The sequence below is a fragment of the Phialemonium atrogriseum genome (assembly GCF_030411735.1).
Source record: "Phialemonium atrogriseum strain 8032-3 unplaced genomic scaffold QBC33scaffold_25, whole genome shotgun sequence".
NCBI classification, from domain to species: Eukaryota; Fungi; Ascomycota; class Sordariomycetes; order Cephalothecales; family Cephalothecaceae; genus Phialemonium; species Phialemonium atrogriseum.
The window spans coordinates 265,534-284,265 of NW_026848162.1; the positions used below are offsets into that span (position 1 = coordinate 265,534).

The 18,732-nt window shown below is 55.4% G+C and overlaps 6 protein-coding genes across 6 annotated transcripts; 4 read left to right on the plus strand and 2 right to left on the minus strand.

The window, feature by feature from the left end:
* Positions 1-22: 22 nt before the first annotated feature.
* Positions 23-1,702, plus strand: QBC33DRAFT_572661 (major facilitator superfamily domain-containing protein; the record flags this gene model as incomplete). The annotated part of the gene is made up of 2 exons (XM_060430663.1): positions 23-349; positions 468-1,702. 2 exons carry the CDS (start codon positions 23-25, stop codon positions 1,275-1,277), a joined length of 1,137 nt encoding a protein of 378 aa, XP_060280491.1. The 3' UTR covers positions 1,278-1,702.
* Positions 1,703-1,751: 49 nt separating this feature from the next.
* On the minus strand, positions 1,752-4,038 carry QBC33DRAFT_622239 (uncharacterized protein; the record flags this gene model as incomplete). Its single annotated transcript, XM_060432830.1, has 3 exons — positions 3,469-4,038; positions 2,930-3,397; positions 1,752-2,868 (listed from the first exon to the last, which is right to left on the minus strand). The coding sequence occupies exons 1-3, from the start codon at positions 3,973-3,975 to the stop codon at positions 1,753-1,755; spliced, it is 2,091 nt and encodes a 696-aa protein (XP_060280492.1). The 5' UTR covers positions 3,976-4,038.
* Positions 4,039-4,506: 468 nt separating this feature from the next.
* Positions 4,507-6,126, plus strand: QBC33DRAFT_478191 (MFS general substrate transporter; the record flags this gene model as incomplete). Its single annotated transcript, XM_060425287.1, has 4 exons — positions 4,507-4,771; positions 4,800-4,906; positions 4,968-5,142; positions 5,212-6,126. 4 exons carry the CDS (start codon positions 4,507-4,509, stop codon positions 6,045-6,047), a joined length of 1,383 nt encoding a protein of 460 aa, XP_060280493.1. The 3' UTR covers positions 6,048-6,126.
* A 2,472-nt stretch (positions 6,127-8,598) lies between these two features.
* QBC33DRAFT_547672 (uncharacterized protein) lies at positions 8,599-9,723 on the plus strand. The gene has a single exon (XM_060428764.1). It carries the CDS (start codon positions 8,848-8,850, stop codon positions 9,448-9,450), a length of 603 nt encoding a protein of 200 aa, XP_060280494.1. The 5' UTR covers positions 8,599-8,847; the 3' UTR covers positions 9,451-9,723.
* A 1,676-nt stretch (positions 9,724-11,399) lies between these two features.
* On the plus strand, positions 11,400-16,101 carry QBC33DRAFT_547673 (kelch domain-containing protein). The gene has a single exon (XM_060428765.1). It carries the CDS (start codon positions 11,616-11,618, stop codon positions 16,035-16,037), a length of 4,422 nt encoding a protein of 1,473 aa, XP_060280495.1. The 5' UTR covers positions 11,400-11,615; the 3' UTR covers positions 16,038-16,101.
* QBC33DRAFT_547680 (permease for cytosine/purines, uracil, thiamine, allantoin-domain-containing protein) lies at positions 16,059-18,714 on the minus strand. The gene is made up of 9 exons (XM_060428766.1): positions 18,247-18,714; positions 18,157-18,186; positions 18,028-18,095; positions 17,747-17,963; positions 17,353-17,695; positions 17,206-17,287; positions 17,047-17,135; positions 16,667-16,986; positions 16,059-16,605 (listed from the first exon to the last, which is right to left on the minus strand). Exons 1-9 carry the CDS (start codon positions 18,416-18,418, stop codon positions 16,187-16,189), a joined length of 1,740 nt encoding a protein of 579 aa, XP_060280496.1. The 5' UTR covers positions 18,419-18,714; the 3' UTR covers positions 16,059-16,186.
* Between the last annotated feature and the right edge of the window lie 18 nt (positions 18,715-18,732).

Here is an 18,732-nt window from a genome sequence, read left to right on the forward strand (position 1 = left end):
CCCTATCCCCCCGATTTCCAACATGGCGACTGCAGTGAACGAGTCGGAAGTCTCTCGCCAAGATGAGGAGCAGAACACAACCATAGCCACCGGGTTCGTTCAAGAGAAAGTCCCCCCCGGTCCTCTCGATTTCGAGGAAGCACCCGACGGCGGTGCTAGAGCCTGGCTCGTTGCGGCGGCGGGTTCTTCGATCTTCTTCTGTTGCCTGGGCGTCTCAAACGCATTCGGCGCCTTTGCACAGTACTACTCAACACACCAGCTCCGTGATGAATCGCCGGATAACATCGCCTGGATTGGATCCCTGTCGGCCTTCCTCCAGTTCGCGGCGGTGCATGGTCGGAGGACCGTTGTTTGATCGTTTCGGCGCATGGGCAGGTCAACCTTCTCCTCTTTTCTCTTTTCTCTGTTGTCTTTTGACCTTCAACCGGTTGTCGTTTGGGCTGGCCCACTAACATGGCAGTATCCAGGTTATCCGGCCGGCTGCGGTTGCTTACATCTTCGCCATAATGATGCTAAGCCTGTGCAACAAGTATTGGCAAGTCATGCTCGTGCAGGGAGTCCTAATGGGCATCGTCATGGGCCTCCTACAATTTCCGGCTTTCGCAGCAGTGTCGCACTACTTCGATAAGAAACGAGCGGCGGCCTTCGGCGTGGTGGTGTCCGGATCATCCATCGGCGGCATCGTCATCCCCATTGCCCTGTCAAAGATGCTGAACAGCTCTTCTCTGGGGTTTGGGTGGTCGGTGCGAGTCATCGGCTTCCTCATCACGCCCATCCTAGTTTTCGCATGCGTCGCCATCCGGGCTCGCCTGCCATCAAGGACAAGCACCTTCTGGATCCCTGCGGCGTACAAGGACGTCAAATTCCTCCTCATCATCGCCGCCTTGTTCTTCATCTTCATCGGCATGTTCACCCCGCTCTTCTTCATCCCGATATACGCCGTCACGAGAGGCACGGACCCGACGCTGGCCGGCTACCTGCTCGCCATCGTCAACGCGGCTTCGACATTTGGACGCATCATCCCGGGCGTGCTGGCGGATAGATACGGGCGGCTGAACGTGTTCGCATTTGGCGGGATATCCACCGGCATCGTCGTCTTCTGCTTGAACTCGACGACGACCAATGCGGCGCTGATCGTATACTCGGTTGTCTTTGGTTTCGTGTCGGGGACTATCATCTCAGGGGCTTCCGCATCCATCTCCATCTGCACCACAGACGCCCGGGACATGGGGACGTACATGGGAATGGGCATGTCCATCAGCGCTCTGGGGGTCTGATAGGCCCTCCGGTGAATGGCGCCATCGTCGACAGGTACGGGGGCTTTTTGCAGTTATCCATGTTCAGTGGAGCTATGTGCCTCTTCGGTGGCTGTATTGTGCTTGTGACCAAGGCCGCAACCCCTCAGGGTATTCTGGGGAGGGTATAGGAAAGGGAAGGCCTTAGAGAAAGCTTAAGTCACACTGATGGCATGCTGCAATAGAAGCCACTGTAGCCTTGTGATAAACTCAAGCTTCCGGAGGAGGAAGCGAGGGCAAAACAGCGCCATACGATACTAGGGTATTGTAGCTAGGGTACCTGGGTTGGCACGCTTATCGGACTCCACCCTCCCTCCTCTGCGCTCCTTCTCCCTCCCATCGTCGCACATCCACAGCTCCATGCAGTCACCCTGTTCACATGCACTGGGAATATATAATTACATTAGTATACAGTAATGTTGACGGGTAAATGGCCCGTCAGAAAGCGATAGCGTACTCAGTGCCACAAAACATCAGGACCATCAGGCTGGAACCCCTGAACTAGTGTTGCCCAGTTTGGCCATTCATCCCCGCCCATGTTGAAATCAAGCCCATCACTGCCCATATCTCCAAGCAGATAAACAGGAAGGTCTCCACCACCAGACGGGTCTTCTCCCGATACTAGGCCCGAATTACAGTCGCTATGTCCCGCGTTCTTCGCCGGGCTCCTGAGTCTCTGCGTCTTCTCCCTCACAGACACAGCCTTGGCCTTGAGGGCCGCCAGCACCGCCGACTTTGATCCAAGCCTTATGCTAGACTCGTCCCACAGCTCGTGAGAGAACAAGACTTCGACCTCCTCCCACGCCCTGTCGACATTGGGGCCCTCGGGCTTGACACACAGGTGCCACAGAACGTACAGCGCGACATGGTATTGTGGATAGGCCTTCCGCGCCCACGCAAACTGCGTCAATAAGCCGTCTTCACTGTAGAGTCTCGGTTCCAGGATCGCCAACGCCTCGGAGAGGTTCTCCTCCGTCGCGAAATCCGCGCCTGGCCCAGCATGCCGCAATAAAAGCCACTGTAGCCTGGTGATAAAATCGAGCTTCCGGAGGAGGAAACGGGAGCAAAACAGCGTCATGCGATGCTGGGGTATTATGGGGTTGCAGCTCTCCAGCCACTCCTCAACCCGCGCTTTAGTCTCCTCGATGACTCTTGCTCTCACGTCTTCTCTCGGAGGGGACGAAGGCGACGAAGCTGCCGCAGCGGCTGCCAACCTTTGCATCGACTTTGTAAGGTCGATATTGATCAGCGAGAAGGTCATGGCCGTCCAGCTCCGTTTCGGCACAGGAAGCGCCTCCATCTCCGGGTAGAGATCTGTGTCGTCGACGTTGAGGGGCAGGCCGACGTCGGACACGAGTGTCAGGCCGTTTGTGTGTTCCAGACCGTAGTCCTCGCCTGCGCGGCCATCTCGGCTCAGCAGATGCCACCAGAGGCGGCGGCGGATCTCGGATTGGAAGGGCGGGAGACCGAGTCGCTTTCCGTCGCGATGGAGACCCAGCGACTGCGCTATACGGATTGCCAGGCCGTTCAGAATCCAGATCCCTTTGCCGCGGTTATGGACGCGTAGGGCCGACTGTAGATGACTTAGGTTTCGTTTTTGCAAGTTGAGTAGTAGATGGAAAGAGAGAACATACCAGATAGATGGCCAGGGCGTGGAGCCCAGTCAGTGTTGGACAGTCTAAGAAGTCTCCATGGGCGAAAGCTTGTTCTAGACCGACCTTGAAGCTAAGTAGAAGCGCATGTTTATCCTGGCCTAAAATCCCCTGGGCTTCTTGACCGTCTTCAAGAGAGACTGTTGACGCAAAGTAGACGGCGAAACAGAGGGTGAGGTTCTCAAACGATGCCTTGGTGGGGTCATCGATAACTGAATAAACCTTCTTCTCATCGGTGGGAAGATGTAGAAGTTTTAAACCTATACAACCCTCCACATTGTGCACGTAGATGTTCCATAGTCTCACGGCCAGTGGCGTAGGCGGGTGAAAGCTGGAGGGTACTTGTGAGAGGGAGGCGGCGGAGAGGATCCCCAAGGCATTGAATGGAGAGGTCAGAGGGTGTGGGGACTCTGCCTGCGGAGTCGTCAAGATGGACTCGATGTTTCGTTCCTATACCAGCGTCAGAATTACACAGCTGCGATTGATGTTTTCCATATCGATATGGCTTCGGTGCAGCTAACCTCTTCTATAACCCTGGACAAAAGGATCTCGTTAAAGTACTGACTGGATGATCCCTTCTGGACCAGTATGTCATCCCTGGATCTCTTACTCAAGTTGCCGCTCGAGGGCACCGACGCGGCCGGCTGCGCCAAGGATATAGTATCAGAGCTTTCAGAAACTGGAGTCGTCGGGACCGGAACCGATGTCTCTTCATCTCTAGAGGTAGCTTTGCCAACAGATCTCTCCAGGTCGGAAATGCGAGAGGCCATGTCGGCCATGATAGTCTTCTTGGGTCGCCGTATCCGTGGACCCGGCGGCGGGTAGGCGCAGGGCTTCCCAGCCCGTGTACATGACAAACATGGCTCTTTTTTGTCACATCGGACTTTTTTGCGATGGCAGCCGTAGCACGAACGGGGAACTGAGCGGTTGCTCTGCGAGCCCGCAACTGTTGAACTCGTCTGCTGCTCCAACTCGGGCTCGGAGCGCGAGGTGAGGCTGGAGTTGGCGGCTAATGGCTCGGATTCCATGTTCAATATCGAATTGTGCTTGACTCAGAAACAGCAGAAAGCCCGGCCGATGGTTTGAGATTGTGTCCGTCCGAGATCAGTCAATAATGACTTGCCCCCGACCGAGCCGAAATCCTAGGGCCGAGCCGCTTAGTCAGCCGGGCTTTTAACAAGTCGTCGGCCGCTGTTGCTAGTATTTTACCACCGAGTCCGAAGCTTGCCCTGCCAACACCCGGCCCCTGCTTTTCTTCGACCATGAAAACTGCCCGGTCAATCGGTTGAAGCCAAACCACAATCGATCGCTGGTAATCCAGCACAAAATGGCTCGCCCTCCCATCGAGGACTTATCTGCGGCCACACTTTCACCCCCTTCTTCGGCCTCCAGTACCTCCGACTCCAGCGGAACATGAGCGTTTCGACAGGGGGGTGTTCTCCGCCTTCCGGCCTATAAGTACCAGCTCAAATGGAGGAACAAAATGATTCAAGATTTAGCCCAAAGCATTTTCTTTTCCCCTCATTCCTCATATCCAAGTTTAACCCCTAGACATAACTATGCCGCACCCGAAACAACCGGCTGCCACACCAGCCGGGAGCCTGCCGGTCGAAAGAGAGACGGAAAACGCAGAATATCAAGGCGGCCACTCGGACACCCCGTCATCTATCTTGCATGACCACGATGCTGAGAAGGCTACGCAGCCAAGGTCTCCCGGCGATGACACCCCGGACGGCGGTCTTCTCGCTTGGCTCGTCTTGCTTGGTGCCTGGTGCACCTCATTTTGCAGTTTTGGCTGGCTTAACAGTACGACTGCATCCCATTGTACTCCCAAGTACGCTGACAGCAACAGGTGTTGGAGTCTTCCAGGAGTACTACCAAAACGAATTGCTCAGCGGCTACTCGCCCAGCACCATCTCGTGGATTCCATCGCTGCAAATCTTTTTCATGATGGGCATGGTGGGTTCCATGCTTTTCTCTTTGCTGTCATTAGAGTCAGATTGCTGATATTTTTCCTCAGGGTCCGATCGTCGGCATCATATACGATCGATTTGGTCCGCGGTGGCTGATCATGGTTGGCAGCCTTCTCCATATCTTCGGCATCATGATGGCAAGCCTTGGCACCGAGTACTACCAAATACTCCTTGCGCAGGGGCTGTGCTCAGCCATTGGTGTGTCGGCAATCTTTCAACCCGGTATGTATGCTGCTCGCCACTCCTACGTGTTCGCACCATGACACGCCAGTGTGCTAACTGTCGTCCCAGCCGTCACCTGTGTAGCCGGCTGGTTCAACCACAGGCGCGGCGCGGCCTTCGGAATATTATTTACGGGCTCAAGTATTGGCGGTGTCATGTTCCCCATAATGCTGTCACATCTAATCCGTGAGGTCGGCTACGGCTGGGCCATGCGCATTTCCGGCTTTCTCATGCTCTTCCTCTTGATCATCGCCAACCTCACCGTCCGCGCCTATCGCCCTCCATCCCCGCACAAAATCACCGGCGCCCAGCTCCTCAAGCCCCTCACCGAGACGGAATTCCTCCTCCTCACTGCCGGTTTATTTTGCTTTAGCTACGGCTTCTTCGTTCCCATCAACTATCTCCCCGTGCAGGCACTCAGCTCGGGCATGGATCCCGACCTGGCCCATTATCTGCTGCCCATACTGAATGCGGCGTCGCTGTTCGGGCGTCTCTTCTCGGGCTTTGTGAGCGACAAGATCGGTCGATTCAACACCTTCGTCGTCGTCTGCTACCTGTCCGCCATCTGGATCCTGGCACTTTGGTTGCCCGACACAAGCGATCCGGCGCTCATCGCCTTCGCTCTGCTGTTCGGTTTCTTCTCCGGCGCGTATGTCTCGCTCATTACGCCTCTGGTCATGCAGATCTCGCCGATGGCGGAGATTGGGTTCCGCACTGGCATCGTCCTCTTCGTCACTGCTATTGGGGGCTTGACGACGAATCCCATCAACGGCGCTATACTGGACAACTCGGGCGGTTGGGTTGGCCTCAAGGTCTTCTCTGGGGTGTTTTGTCTTGCTGGCACTACCTTTGTGCTCGTGGCGAGGATCAGACGTACTGGCTGGAAACTGCTTGTCCGCTTTTAGGGTCCCGGTTCCGGTAAACAGAAGCAACCTGTAATTATATTTTGTAACCGCCTCTCCTCTTCAAACAATTAGAAAAACATGGCTTGGTAATGGATTTATGGAAAGAGATAGAGCAAAAATAGAAACCACCACTGCAAGACAACACAATATTGGTCTTTCCTTTCACTCGTGGGAACCAGACATCTCGACTGCCACCCGCTCGACCCCAACGATGACCGAGTACTGCATCAGCACTAGAAGCTTACAGGCTGTGGCGACCGGCGATGGGACACGATGGCGTTTCTGTGGATATCACTCTACATCGTTGTGACGGTTGCGACGATGCCGATCGCGGACACAGTAGAAAACAGCTAGAGTGATGCCCTCAAGGGACTCGCACCTCTCTTGTCGCCGAGTGTACAAACCGATATGCTCCATTCTGCCAGGGTCCTTTCTGACGTGGACGAGGCGTGCGCTAATGGTCCCAAGACATGCACGCTTCGGTATTTGGTTTTTAGCGTGCATACGAGCTCGTCCAGAACGGGGTTAGGCAGCAATTTTCCCACGAGGTAGCCACCGGGGCTTGAGATAGGTCTGCGGGATCCGGGCGAGGGAGTTTGAGCGAACTGCAGCGTCTGAGACTATTTGATGCAGCGGTCCGACGGAGATCTAGGGAGAGATGTCCGGTGGGGTAGGGCCAAAGAGATCCGTCTAGCCCAAGTCTCCCACTCGCTTACGGGTCGGAAACGCCATCGCAGGACAGCCCTATCAACGTCAACCGTGGCATTCCAGCTCCTTGGGGGGATCGGCGGAAGTTCCATCTGGGTTCTCCTAAAATCAGTCTTCTCTCCTGGTTCTGTCCTACAACAGCCCAAGATAACATCTTTTGTGGTTTGGGGTAGATCTCCTGCGGGTGCACGGCGTAATCCGTAATCAACGGGATGATAATTCGGACGAACTCCAACCTGTCCCTGGTTCTGAGGCCGGGGCCTTCGCTGCGGTCCCGGTCGTTGACGTAATGGCCGGTCTCTTGACATGCCGAGCCGCCTCCTTCGGCCTGCTCCCTAAAAATAAGTGTCACTTGCCAATATTTCTCCCGGGTAGGATTGTTCCATTGCAGCCCGTGTGGCCTTGGTCAGCGCCAGCCGGGGAGGGGTCCGTGAGGGCCATACATACGATGGACCGTCACCGAATCTGCCAAGAAACGGGACGAGGCCACGAGGGATAATCGATTGTGGGTACTGGTTCTCGACCGTTGCGTGTATCGTTCATCCCTACATGCTTGTGACTCCAATGCGATTATTATGTCCAAGGTGAGGGGAAGTGTCGGTCGAATGGTGCCAAGACCACGCTGCCTGGACGAAAATAGCCATTGGAGCGAACCTGCGAAAAGAACCCCCTGACTCTGAGAGTCCGTATTCTAACCATCATCATCGTCGAGTCACGCACATCATGAACGAATCCCGCGGGGTGGCTGAGAAGCAGACGCGGCGCAGTGATCGAAATCGGGCACCCCGCCTGTGGTTACACCAGAATATTCCTTCGTCGGTCAGACTCGAGTATGGTATGGCCGATGTGAATGTCACCTGTATCTTCATCATGAAGGTGCCTCTTTGTGCCTTACCCCCTCACTTCCTTCTCCTTCCATCCATTCCAACTGCACCCGAGCCGCGTCGTGGCCACACCAGCCCGTCCTTCCGCCAAATTATTGAATGCGACTGCTGCCGCCCTGCAGCTTCAATTGGTTGCGCATTCGGTCTGCCTAGACGCTTGGCAGCTACAAACTAATGTACGCAGTATGTGTCGGGGAAGTAGATGATGATGTTTGTGCGGCTAACTCGCGGTTGTCCTTTTACTGCGGTGCCGTGCCGGAATCTCGCGGTACCGAACCTAAGCGGCACCATGTCGGGGTCAGATGAACAAGCGACTCGTAATCTACCCAGGGCTGCATTCGCGAGAATGAACGTGTGGGATGGTGTGTGGGTGGGTGTGGAGGCTGTGGTGGTGGTAGGGGACGGTACAGATTAAAAAGGGGGGTAAAAGGGGGGTCAGGGGAGGGAGGCTTAACCCTTCCTGGATGACAGATGACGTTATTGCAAGCATCCCCGGTAAGCTTATTCGTCTAGAAATGTTCCCAAAATAAGCGACCCAACGGCCAGGCAGAAACACCGCCATGATGGTCCGTGGTCTGTGGCCCGCCTTTCGTTCCTGGGAATTTCCCGCGCGACTGTCCCGTCATTGCAGCGATTTATTGATGCGCAGGCGGGATCGATGTCACCACCCGGTTCTTGGGGTCGCTCTTGGGGTGGGCCCTTCCCTCCATTTTTGTTCTCGCGTCTGACCCTCCCAGGCCACTCAGTCTTGCTCAGTCTTGCTCTCTCTTGCTCAGTCTTCCTCGGTCGGTTTTCGTGCTAGCGCCGTCTCGAATCCGTCTGCACGGCCTCCGTCCAATCCCCACCGCAGACACGAATTGGCGAGCTGAGACTATTGAAGGGAGCCTGCAGAACAAGCCCACGTCCGACCGTCTGACCATTCGCCATGACCTCGCCTTGGGGCGGTGTGTGAGGTGAGTGTCATTGTGCCGTCCAGCAACGTAGTGTCGAAGGCAGTAGCTTGGAAGCTTGCGATGCCATCCTCCAGGGCTTGCGGCTTGCGCTTTCGCTTTCTTGAAACCCGACATGTCTATATAACATTACTTACCCTTCTCCTTGATTCCAGATGTCCTCAAGCGACACGCACACGCACACGGACACCGCATCACTCCTTCTTGTATCGCCAGTTGTAAGCCAAGCCTCGACATTACCCCACCCAAACAGCCACAATGAAGTTCCTCTCCGCACTTCTTCTCCCGGCCCTGGCCCTGGCCGCCCCGACAAGCTTGGACCCCAGACAGGCCGGTCAGATCCAGATCACCTCCGTCACAGCGTCCGGCGCAGGATGCCCGCAGGGCTCCTTCTCCACCAGCATCAGCCCAGACGGCACCGTCATCACCTTCGGCTTCGACAGCTACCAGACCCTCGTCGGGCCCCAGACCAACCAACGCGAGGAGGACTGCAACATCTTCCTGGGCCTGCGCTTCCCCGTCGGCTGCTCTTCGGCCTCCATCTCCACCACCTACCACGGCTTCGCCCAGATAGACAGCGGCGTCACCGGCACCCTCCAGGCCAGCTACAACCTCTCCCCCGGCTCTCTCACCGGCAGCACGCCGACGACCACCTTCACCTCGGCCAGCTGGGGCGGCGGCGGCGTCTACACCAAGCAGGACACCCTCACCGCAAAGGCCACCATCAACTCCCCCAACCAGCAGAACGTCAACTTCGAGATCCGCAACCGCGCCATCCTCCAGGCCTCCAACTCGGCCGTCTCGGGCACCCTCACCGTCGACGACACCACCATCACCATCACGCAGATCAAGAAGTGCTGAGGGTTTTTTTTTTCTTTCTTCATCTGACCATTTGGTCCCATTTTTTTCTTAAAGTCTGAAGTTAACTTATTCGGTGGCATGGATTTAAATCTGGATGACCGGGGATGGGATGGGTGCATTTTTAGACATCATAATGAGCACGGAAGGGAGAAGGGGAGAGTCTATGTATATTTATTAACTGCACGAGGGATATGCCATTAGCGGACTGGTAATATCATTTCCATCAAACCGCTTCAATGGGATTTGGGAATGCCACCAAATGCAAAATTGACGATGGCCAAGTATCGTTGTTCCAAGCATGCGCAATGGAACAGGCATCGATGCACGGGAATAAAACGTGACTCCAAAAATATGGCCTTAAAACGAAGAATGTAGGAGGGGTAGCGGGGTCAAAAAGGGGTAACAAACGTAAAGTGTCTCGATGGCTATTGGTTTCGTCTCATACGTATCTCGAGATACGCGCACGTCCTGCGCCACCGTTCCGGGATACGAGTGCCGGCGGTCGGGGAGCGATAAAAATTGCCGACATTACCGGGTGGCGCCAGATGTTGTCGAGATCCCGGGTTTCCGGTTCGAGTACCCCCTTACCGGGAGACGTGGGCCCTGGTCAAGGACCAGATTAACCCCTGGTACGAGTTCATCCCAAATCCGGAGTAGGACTTGGACAGGGCGGGACAGGGGAGCGAAGCCGACTTGATACCCCATTTCCCCACGCCAACATGTATTCCAGACCATGTTCCGGAGAATGTTCTAACGGTATTTCGATCAGCTATTCCAACCCCCGCCAGTATGCCAATGATAAGTGGTAGCTCGTGTTGCTCGCAGTGGCTCAGTGAGAGACACGCCACCTCGAAAGGGAAACCCCGATGCCCAGTCGCAGGACTCAAGACATTCATTTTAAGCATGACTGAAAGGATGCGATGCTGTCATGTAAATGACAGGATACCGTATTATTCCGAGCGCATCATTACCGACATGGGCACCCCGCACCAGGCCACGGAGTGGACAGTCCAGCGGTACTGCAGCACCAAGCGGAGCGGGGCGGGGCGGATCGTCGTCCGTCGCCGTCCGAGGCTGGACCGAGGGGATGGCGCACTTCCTCGACCAACCCGGGGCTGACCGAGAGGACAAGTGCACACGTGCGCCGAGCCTCCCACCGCCTCGAGGTGTGTCGCCAGGGACGCCATCGCCGACAGCAGCAATTGAGTTTCGCAAGCTGACCTCTGGGATTGAGGTATAGTGGGCAGAGGGGGATGTAAAAGAGCCCAGACAGATCCCGAGCTAACCGACACGCTCCCTCCATACCGGGCTCGCAGCTTTGCTTTGAGACGAGCGCGATCTCACAACGTCGCCGAATCTGGCTAGTCGGTAAGCTTCTCTTACACGGGTTCGGACCACGAGGTCCCCGACGGCGATAGCAACCCAAGGGTGCTGATAGCGAAGGCGTTTGACGGCCTAGTGGATGGGAAGGTGTCGTTCGAGATCAAAGAGGCCGACGATGTGAAGCGGTAATTAGCGCTCAATTTAATTACCGTCACCAATGTGGCGTTCGATGTGCCACTAATTGACGGACGGCCGGAACGTTGTCTCCTGGATCTGGATTGTTCCAAAGTTCAGCACGCGGCGAGCCCTGGCGCTTTTCCAAAAATGTCGATAAATCGACACTAGATCAGGCTGAAAATCAAATAGCACAGCAGCTTGTCATATTTGTTCTAGCCTCTACACGTATACATAACTACTGCCTCTTAGTGCGACGAGCTGGGAGCAAATTTCACGTCGCATGGTGGTATTTGACCAGGGGGACGGGTCTAGAATCGATGGAGCCAAGCCAAGTTAAGGTTTGGGTCTGGCCAGCATATTCTGTTAGTGTGACGAGCCAGGGTCTCCAGAGCAAATTTGATAGCAGCCGGGGATCTAAAATCGATAGCTTCAAGTATGGGGCGCCCATGTTCAGCTCAATGCCCCAAGGTGACTTTCTCCCTTTGAGGCCGACGGGCCAGGCCCTCCTTGGCCGCTTGGGACATGATAACCCCGGATATTCCCAAATCTTGGCTATCGTCAGATTTTGCTTGCATCGCCAACTGCGGGAGCGCGTCCTGGCTCTGGACTTGCTCTAGAGGATTAACTCTAGCCATTCGTTTTCGCGGATCGCTGCGGCTCCCGTCATGTCTCTCTTTCATCTCTCCACGCCTGCAATTTTGGCAGCATGCCTTCTGCTCTCGGCCACCAACGCAGCCCAGTTATTTGATCCTCGACAAGTCGCATCGAGTGCTCCGGATTGCACAGTCTCCGGAGTCAACGGGACCACCTTCCATGCCACCCAGAGCGACTTCGACATCCTCTGCGATTATGACTATGCCGGCGGCGACTACAAGGCCATCTCTGCCGCCACCTTCCGCGACTGCATCGACGCGTGCGACCTCGAGGACAAATGCGCCGACGTTTCGTACGGGGCCGGCAACCAAGCGTGCTACATGAAGACCCAGTTGAACACCCTCGCCAAGAACGGCGGCATCTGGACAGCACGCAAGAAGGCGGACTCGACTACCGCCACCGTCAGTTGCTCCGACCCTGCCAACAACAATACCGTCTTCGCGGCGGCCGAAAATTCTTTCCTGATCCTTTGCGGTATTGATTATGCCGGGGGCGACCTGGCTGCCGTACACGCTGCGACATTTGACGCTTGTATCGCGGCCTGCGATACGGATGAGCGTTGTGTTGATGTTTCTTATGCCTCGGGCTCCCAGACTTGTTACATGAAGGGCGACACAACGACAGCATCGGCAGCAAATGGCATCTGGACCGCTCGCAAGAATGTCGACCCGGCGTCCATCATCACCTGCCAGGGCAATGCAAGCAACAATACCGTCTACAAGTCAGCCAACAGCTCGTTCCTTGTTCTCTGTGGTGTCGACTACGGCGGGGGCGACATGGCTGCCTCGAGTCAACCGACGTTTAGGCAGTGTATGGATCTGTGCGATGCCACCCAGGGTTGCGTCGACGTGTCCTATGTCGGATCTGCCTGCTATTTGAAGGACAGGATCACGTCTGCAAACGCTGCCGCCGGGATCTGGACGGGCAGGAAGACCTCGACCAAACCCTCAAATCCGCCGCTCAGTTGTGAGAATGGCCAGAACAATGGCACCATCTTCACGACGCCCGCAGGGAACGAGTACGACATCCTCTGCCAGGTTGACTACGGTGGAGGTGACCTGAGAATGGTGCCTGTCAGCAATTTCGAGGCCTGCCTCGACGCTTGTGACGCCGAACCGGCATGTGTCGATGTTTCCTTCTCGGGCGGTGCTTGCTACATGAAAGACCGGCTGAATTCACCGTCATCGTCGCCCTGGGTCTGGACTGGGCGATACCGGGGGAAGGCAGGTCAGTCTGATCCGTCGCCTACCGCATCCGCCAGTCAGTCTTCGATCTCTTCGGTACCTTCTGAGACAGCCTGCGCCACTGCAGGCCCTTCCACGTTTCTGCCTTCTCAGGATGCGGATGTTGATAGATCTTCCATGGATCGATTGGCCCTCGTTTCGCAGCTTGTCCTCAATTATGCAGAAGAGTCCGGAGACCGCGTCGCGCAGCTGGAAGTCGACTTGTCGAAACAGGCAATCATGATTGAGAACACCAACCGAATCGCAGAAGTCCATTGCAACGCCTCTGAAGTGACTCTCTCCTTTTCGTCGAGCTCCGACCTCACTGCAGCTCTCGACCAATGGCCGGAATCCGGATTCGTCCTCGTCACCCACGCAGCAGGGTGCAACAGTGACACGGCGAGAGGTTTCTGGGAGGTTCAAGGTGTGCAGACCTCAGCGTCAGATGCAACGACCATTACTTTTGCCGCAGCGGAGCGCAACATGACCCAGATTGCAACCAAGTTGACCATCCTTTATGGAACTGTCGAAAGCGGCATTGAGACGTTCACGTCGACCGTGTCTGGCTTACCGACGGAGCCCACCTTCCCAGCTGCTACCGCCTGCTTGCCCGTTTCGAGCTCTGCTTCAGCTTCACCCTCCTCAGACAGCACATCGTCACCATCACCCTCTGAGCCAACTCCATCCTCAACTGACCGGCCTCTCCCAACCAGCTTGGCAGACCTGACTCCAGCCGCGAGAGAGCTATACGACTTTTTGATGGCGAACATCCAGTTGGATGCCAATGGAAACCTCGACTACCACGTCCCCAGCCAAAACACAACCCAGATCCAAGTTGCGCCGTATGACCCAGATGATCTCAGCAAGCAAGAACAGCTCGAGAATGTCTTTCAAACCCTCGGCCTTTCGCCACCTTCCGCCCTTGCATCCGAGGCTTCCTCCGGATTGAACGGTGTCTGCGACGCTCCCACGACTGTGGCCAAGAGAAGTCTGGGTGGCCACCCCTTGACTCGAACGCCGCGGGAGAGTGGTGCCAGGGCCCGTGTTCGACGAGCCCGCAACTACGCCCGGGAGATGGCCAGAATGCTGAAAGCTCGCGACGACAACAAAGGTTGGTCAACTTCGTGCGACGACATGGTCACCGGGATTCTGGGAACATTCACCGACCTTGGAGGCAAGACCCTTCAAGCCGTGTGCGGTGGAAAGTCTCTTGCCGACAACCGAGATGCCTTCAAATGCCTGTTTGGCGGGTGTCAGACTCCCCAGTATGTCGTGACACAGGAGACCACGTACGACTTTACCTACGAATGGCAGCTCAACTTCCCGTCGGTTGCTAGCTGGCTCACCAAGGTGGGAGACAACAGGGTTCTCTCCTGCGTGAACTGTGGTTTCTCGATTTCGAGCATCACCTTCGGTGGCAAGATCATCGTCAATGTCAAGGAGGGCGACCTCAGCATACAGTCTGCCGAGGTGACGCCGGGCATTTCGGGAGTGGCCAACATGGTTGTGAGGCTCCAGTCGGACGCAGACTGGAGTGGCAGCTGGAGTTACATCTTCGACTCTGTGGACCTCGGTTCCATTGCCGTCGACAGCGCATTTAGCATCAAACCGACTGTCCTCTATGGGATCGGCGCTGACTTTTCGACCGACTCGGCCGTCGACGTCACGGCTGGAGCGCAGTTTTCCCTGAGCAACGCGGCCGCGACATTGGACCTCTTGACCAACACGGTCAAGTCGAGCCAGAACTGGAAGCCTGCCGTGTCATTCACTCTCCCGGCCTTCAAAACGGGAGCGTCTGTTAGTATCACGCCGTACATGAGGTGGGCTGTTCAGCTCGAGGTCGATCTGTACGGCATGATCAACATTGCCCCCTCGATCACCTCGCAAACCGTTGTCGGCCTCAAGTCCACGTACTCGTTTACCGCTGGGACTTACAACTGCCCCGCCAACACTCTGGCGGTGAATACTTACGTCAACTCCATGAGCGGCATTTCTCCTGGTGACGGGTCTGTCTTGTCGCTGTACAACGGTCAGAGTGCCAGCGTCGGCCAGTGCTTCGGTGTCCCTGCTGTGGCTCCCTCTCCAGATGAGATGCAAACACTCCAGGCTGTCGGCGGCCCATTCTGCACATCCTATATCAACTACCAAGTCCCGACAACGACATCTGTCTCAACCAGAACCGTCGTAGTGCCAAGCAGCACCGTCACAAGCTGGACCACGACCCAGGTTTCGACCACCAAGACCGTGACTGAGACGATCAACATCAGCTACGAAACCTGGCTCACAAGCACCCTGGCCGCTACTACCATCACGGTGACAGCAAGCGGCAAGTCAGCGACCTTCCCGTCGCAACACTTCAAGCGGGAGGACCTGGCAGAGCCCACTCCGGCCCCGGCTCCTGCTCCAGTTGAGAGACGAGCCATCGCAACACCAGCCGTGGCGGCTGGGTGGGACGCCACCAAGATGTCGTACGCGTGCAAGCAAATTGCCACGGGCAAATCCACCGTCTCGTCCACGGTCACCCTCACCACTTCGTCCGGCATCACCACCACAACGGCCACCATCACCAGCAACCAGTACGGCCCGCTCGTGACGCAGAGGACGAGCACGACATGGACCAAGGACATGGGCGTCACCACTGTCAGGACGGCCGGGACAGTCACGGAGACGGTTCTCCCTCCATCATCGACCAACTCCTGTTTCAAGATCAAAGCCCGCAACCTACCCTGGGCCGAAGGCAGGTACCTCCGCTACGCGATCGGCATAGCCATCGGCCTCGACACGATGTACTACAACGGGAGCGTGTTCTACCTAACCGACACAGGCAAGCTAGTCGGATACGACTGGGACCTCCCCAGCTTCATGGGCACGCTGCAGGTCTACCTCACCCCCCTCGACGGGCGAGTGCAGATGTACGACACTTCCTACGTGGACTTATTCGCGTCCATCGGGAGTGACGCCTACAAGTACGTGTACGCCACGTGCAGGAAGGACGCCGACCCGTGCTCCAAGGGCCTGACTTGTACGCTGGGGAGCTATCCGTACATGAGTCTGCCCGAGCCGCTGTATATGCCTCTTGGGGTTCTGGGGCAAACGCCTGGCGGCTCACCGGCTTGGGGAAACATTAGATGGGGCTTGCCGACGGATCCAGAGTATACGTATCATCCGTTGACTCTCGAGTATGAGGACGTGCCGTGCCCAGCCAAGTAAGGTAGATGCGAGGAGCAGGTTCCTTCCTTTCTTTTTATTCAGCTTCAGGGTGGTATAGAGTAGCCTAACCAGTTGCAATATAATTATTGCCCAAAACTCGTTACAACAAGGGCCGTTTGAAATGATATAGTGTCGTTGTTAACTTGGCCCTAAACAGTAGCCTGCTTCTCAGTAACTAGGTCATCAACTCTAACTTGTTGAACGCCAATTTCTTCTGCTGCACCATCCTCCGCTTCTAGTGTTTTACATGCACTCTCTTCCCAACCAAGACCGTCCTCACGAATCAACTTCTGGTTGCGAGTGGGCCAGAATCTGCAAATGGCAACGTACGAAACAAACGAGACGCAAAAGGACAGCAGCCAGGCAATGTAAAATAAACTCTTGCCCGCCTGATTCACCCCCCTTGCACCTAGAGACGAAACGAAGCCGGGGAACGGTAATGCGAGACCACAGATATAAGCAGCCAGAGCTTGCAGATTCCAGCCCTTGTGATAACGATAGTGCACGTTGGACTTTGTCGGATCAAAAACCCAAGCAGTCATGATGTTCCCCTTGGTTAGGAGGTAGTCTAGACCAGTTCGTTAGTTGGTATTACTCTCTATTTCTAGGTTGGATGCTCGATCACTTACAGTCAGCGATCATGATGGCTACGACGCTGGCCATGAAGAGACCATATCCGGAAAGGAACTGGGTGAAGGCGGCAGCCGAGGCCATGATTTTCCAAGGCACGATGGCGAATGCCAGAAACTCGACCAAGAAGAATCCACGTTTCATATCGATGTAGCGAGGCCAAAGCAGCGAGACATCGGCGCCGAAGGAAATCATGTTGGCGGCAATGTTTGTGCCCAAGATGCTGACCGTCCAAACAAACGCGGCGAGGAAGATTGCAAACCGCGCGGCTGGGCTGTCGTGGCGGTCCTGGATAGCATCCAAGAGATCCCAGGGGTTCCTACAGAGAAAAGAAGATAAGTGAGCGGGAAGAGCAATGGTAGATGCACAATGCACATACCAGAGTTGTAGACCCCATTTTCCATTGATTGCGGCAGTGGCTAGGATACCGAGACTTGCAGCTGTCGCCACGGCTAAAGGTTGTACCATCTGCAATAGAGTGGTGTCAGCTTCTCGCATCGAGTGACCACGTTATGGAGGACAACGATGGAAAGCTTACCAACTGAGAAGTGATCGCTGCCGACCGAGTTTTACTCCAACGCGCAATGTCTGGCTGATTTGTGATCAAGGTCGCGGTATTGCTATATCGTGCGGTATAAGCATTAGCAATTAGTGTTGAATGGATGAGTGTATCGCGGATTCATACCCCATGCCGCTGTTAATGCCATGCATGATGGCCCATCCAATTCCACCGGTCACGTTTGTCTGGGCCAGTGTGCTGCCCACTTTGCCGCCGCTCACAATCATACAGTATATGAAGACGCCGAAAACGGCCGGGAGCATGATGAATCCCTTGAACCAGAAAAAGCGAGTGAGCTGGTACGGCCGGAAGAAACAGAAGACGAAGTGGATAAGCCAGAAGATGACGAAAGCAAGCATCTTCTTGGTCGTGATTCCGGCGGATTCAGGGAGGTGATTTGGGATGTTGTTGTAGGCGTCACCGAAGATGGCCCGAAGCATGTTGCCGACGTGGCTGGCTCCCGAGTAGACTTATGGGGTCAGTAATCTCCCTCGTGGGAATCGGAAACTGTGCTGCTTACGTTGCACCCCATACCAAACCAACGCCAGGAGAGCTCGAACTCCAACAAAGAAGAAGCTGCCGTACATGCCAAAGACAACCCTACAGATAGCTGGGAACCCTAGGTGATATGTAGCTGAAGGACGAGTATTGAAGGCCTGGGCGATTGCGGAGATAACCTGAGCCACGAAGATGACAAGAATAGCCTGCCACCAGCTGAGGCCAATTCCGATCATTGTCTAGGGAGGCGACAGCAGTCAGTATCCACCATGGTAGAGAGGGTTCAGTAACGTTGAAGCCTACTGCGCCTAGATTCCAATTGCCAAAAGACACTCCAAAGTAGAACAAGCAGTACGTATAGAAGCCCCATGCTAGAAGATCTCCATTAGAGATACTTGCATGGGCAGGCAGGCGCATCCGTTGAGTACTCACTTCGCTTATGTGGTGGCGTGGGCTCCAAGTCTAAGGAAGAAAGTTAATAATGATCCTCAAGCATCACTCGTGCAATTAGCAAAAGCTCGCCTTCATTCATCCAAACGGGGTCCGCATTGACGTAGTTCGTCTGGCCATCTGCTAGAGTGTTTTGAACTTGTATGGCTGCCTTGAAGCTATCCCAGCTAGAGAACGCATGCATGACGGTAGCACACGCATGGGTGGCTTCGGCACGGCTAGAAGATAGCAATGTCGTAGGCATGGTGGGACAAGAAGATGGAGTGGATGCAACTTGGTAGGGTAGAGTCAAGTAGAAGCAAAAGGTCGGGCTGAATAGAAGGAAGTGGTCGAAGGAGCAAAAGAAATTGTTGTGGGGTATCTTGATAGTTCTGGTTGCCCCTATCTTGACGGTATTAGTAGTCAGTCTATGTCTTCTCCCCACAGTTATCCTTAGTCCGCTTCAAGCCGCAGAGTGCAGGCATACCCCCTCAAATAGTTGACGCCCGACGGTGCCCCGCTCGATACTGTTACTACGTAGTACGTGTAGTACAAGTAAGGGGTACACAGCCAATTAGG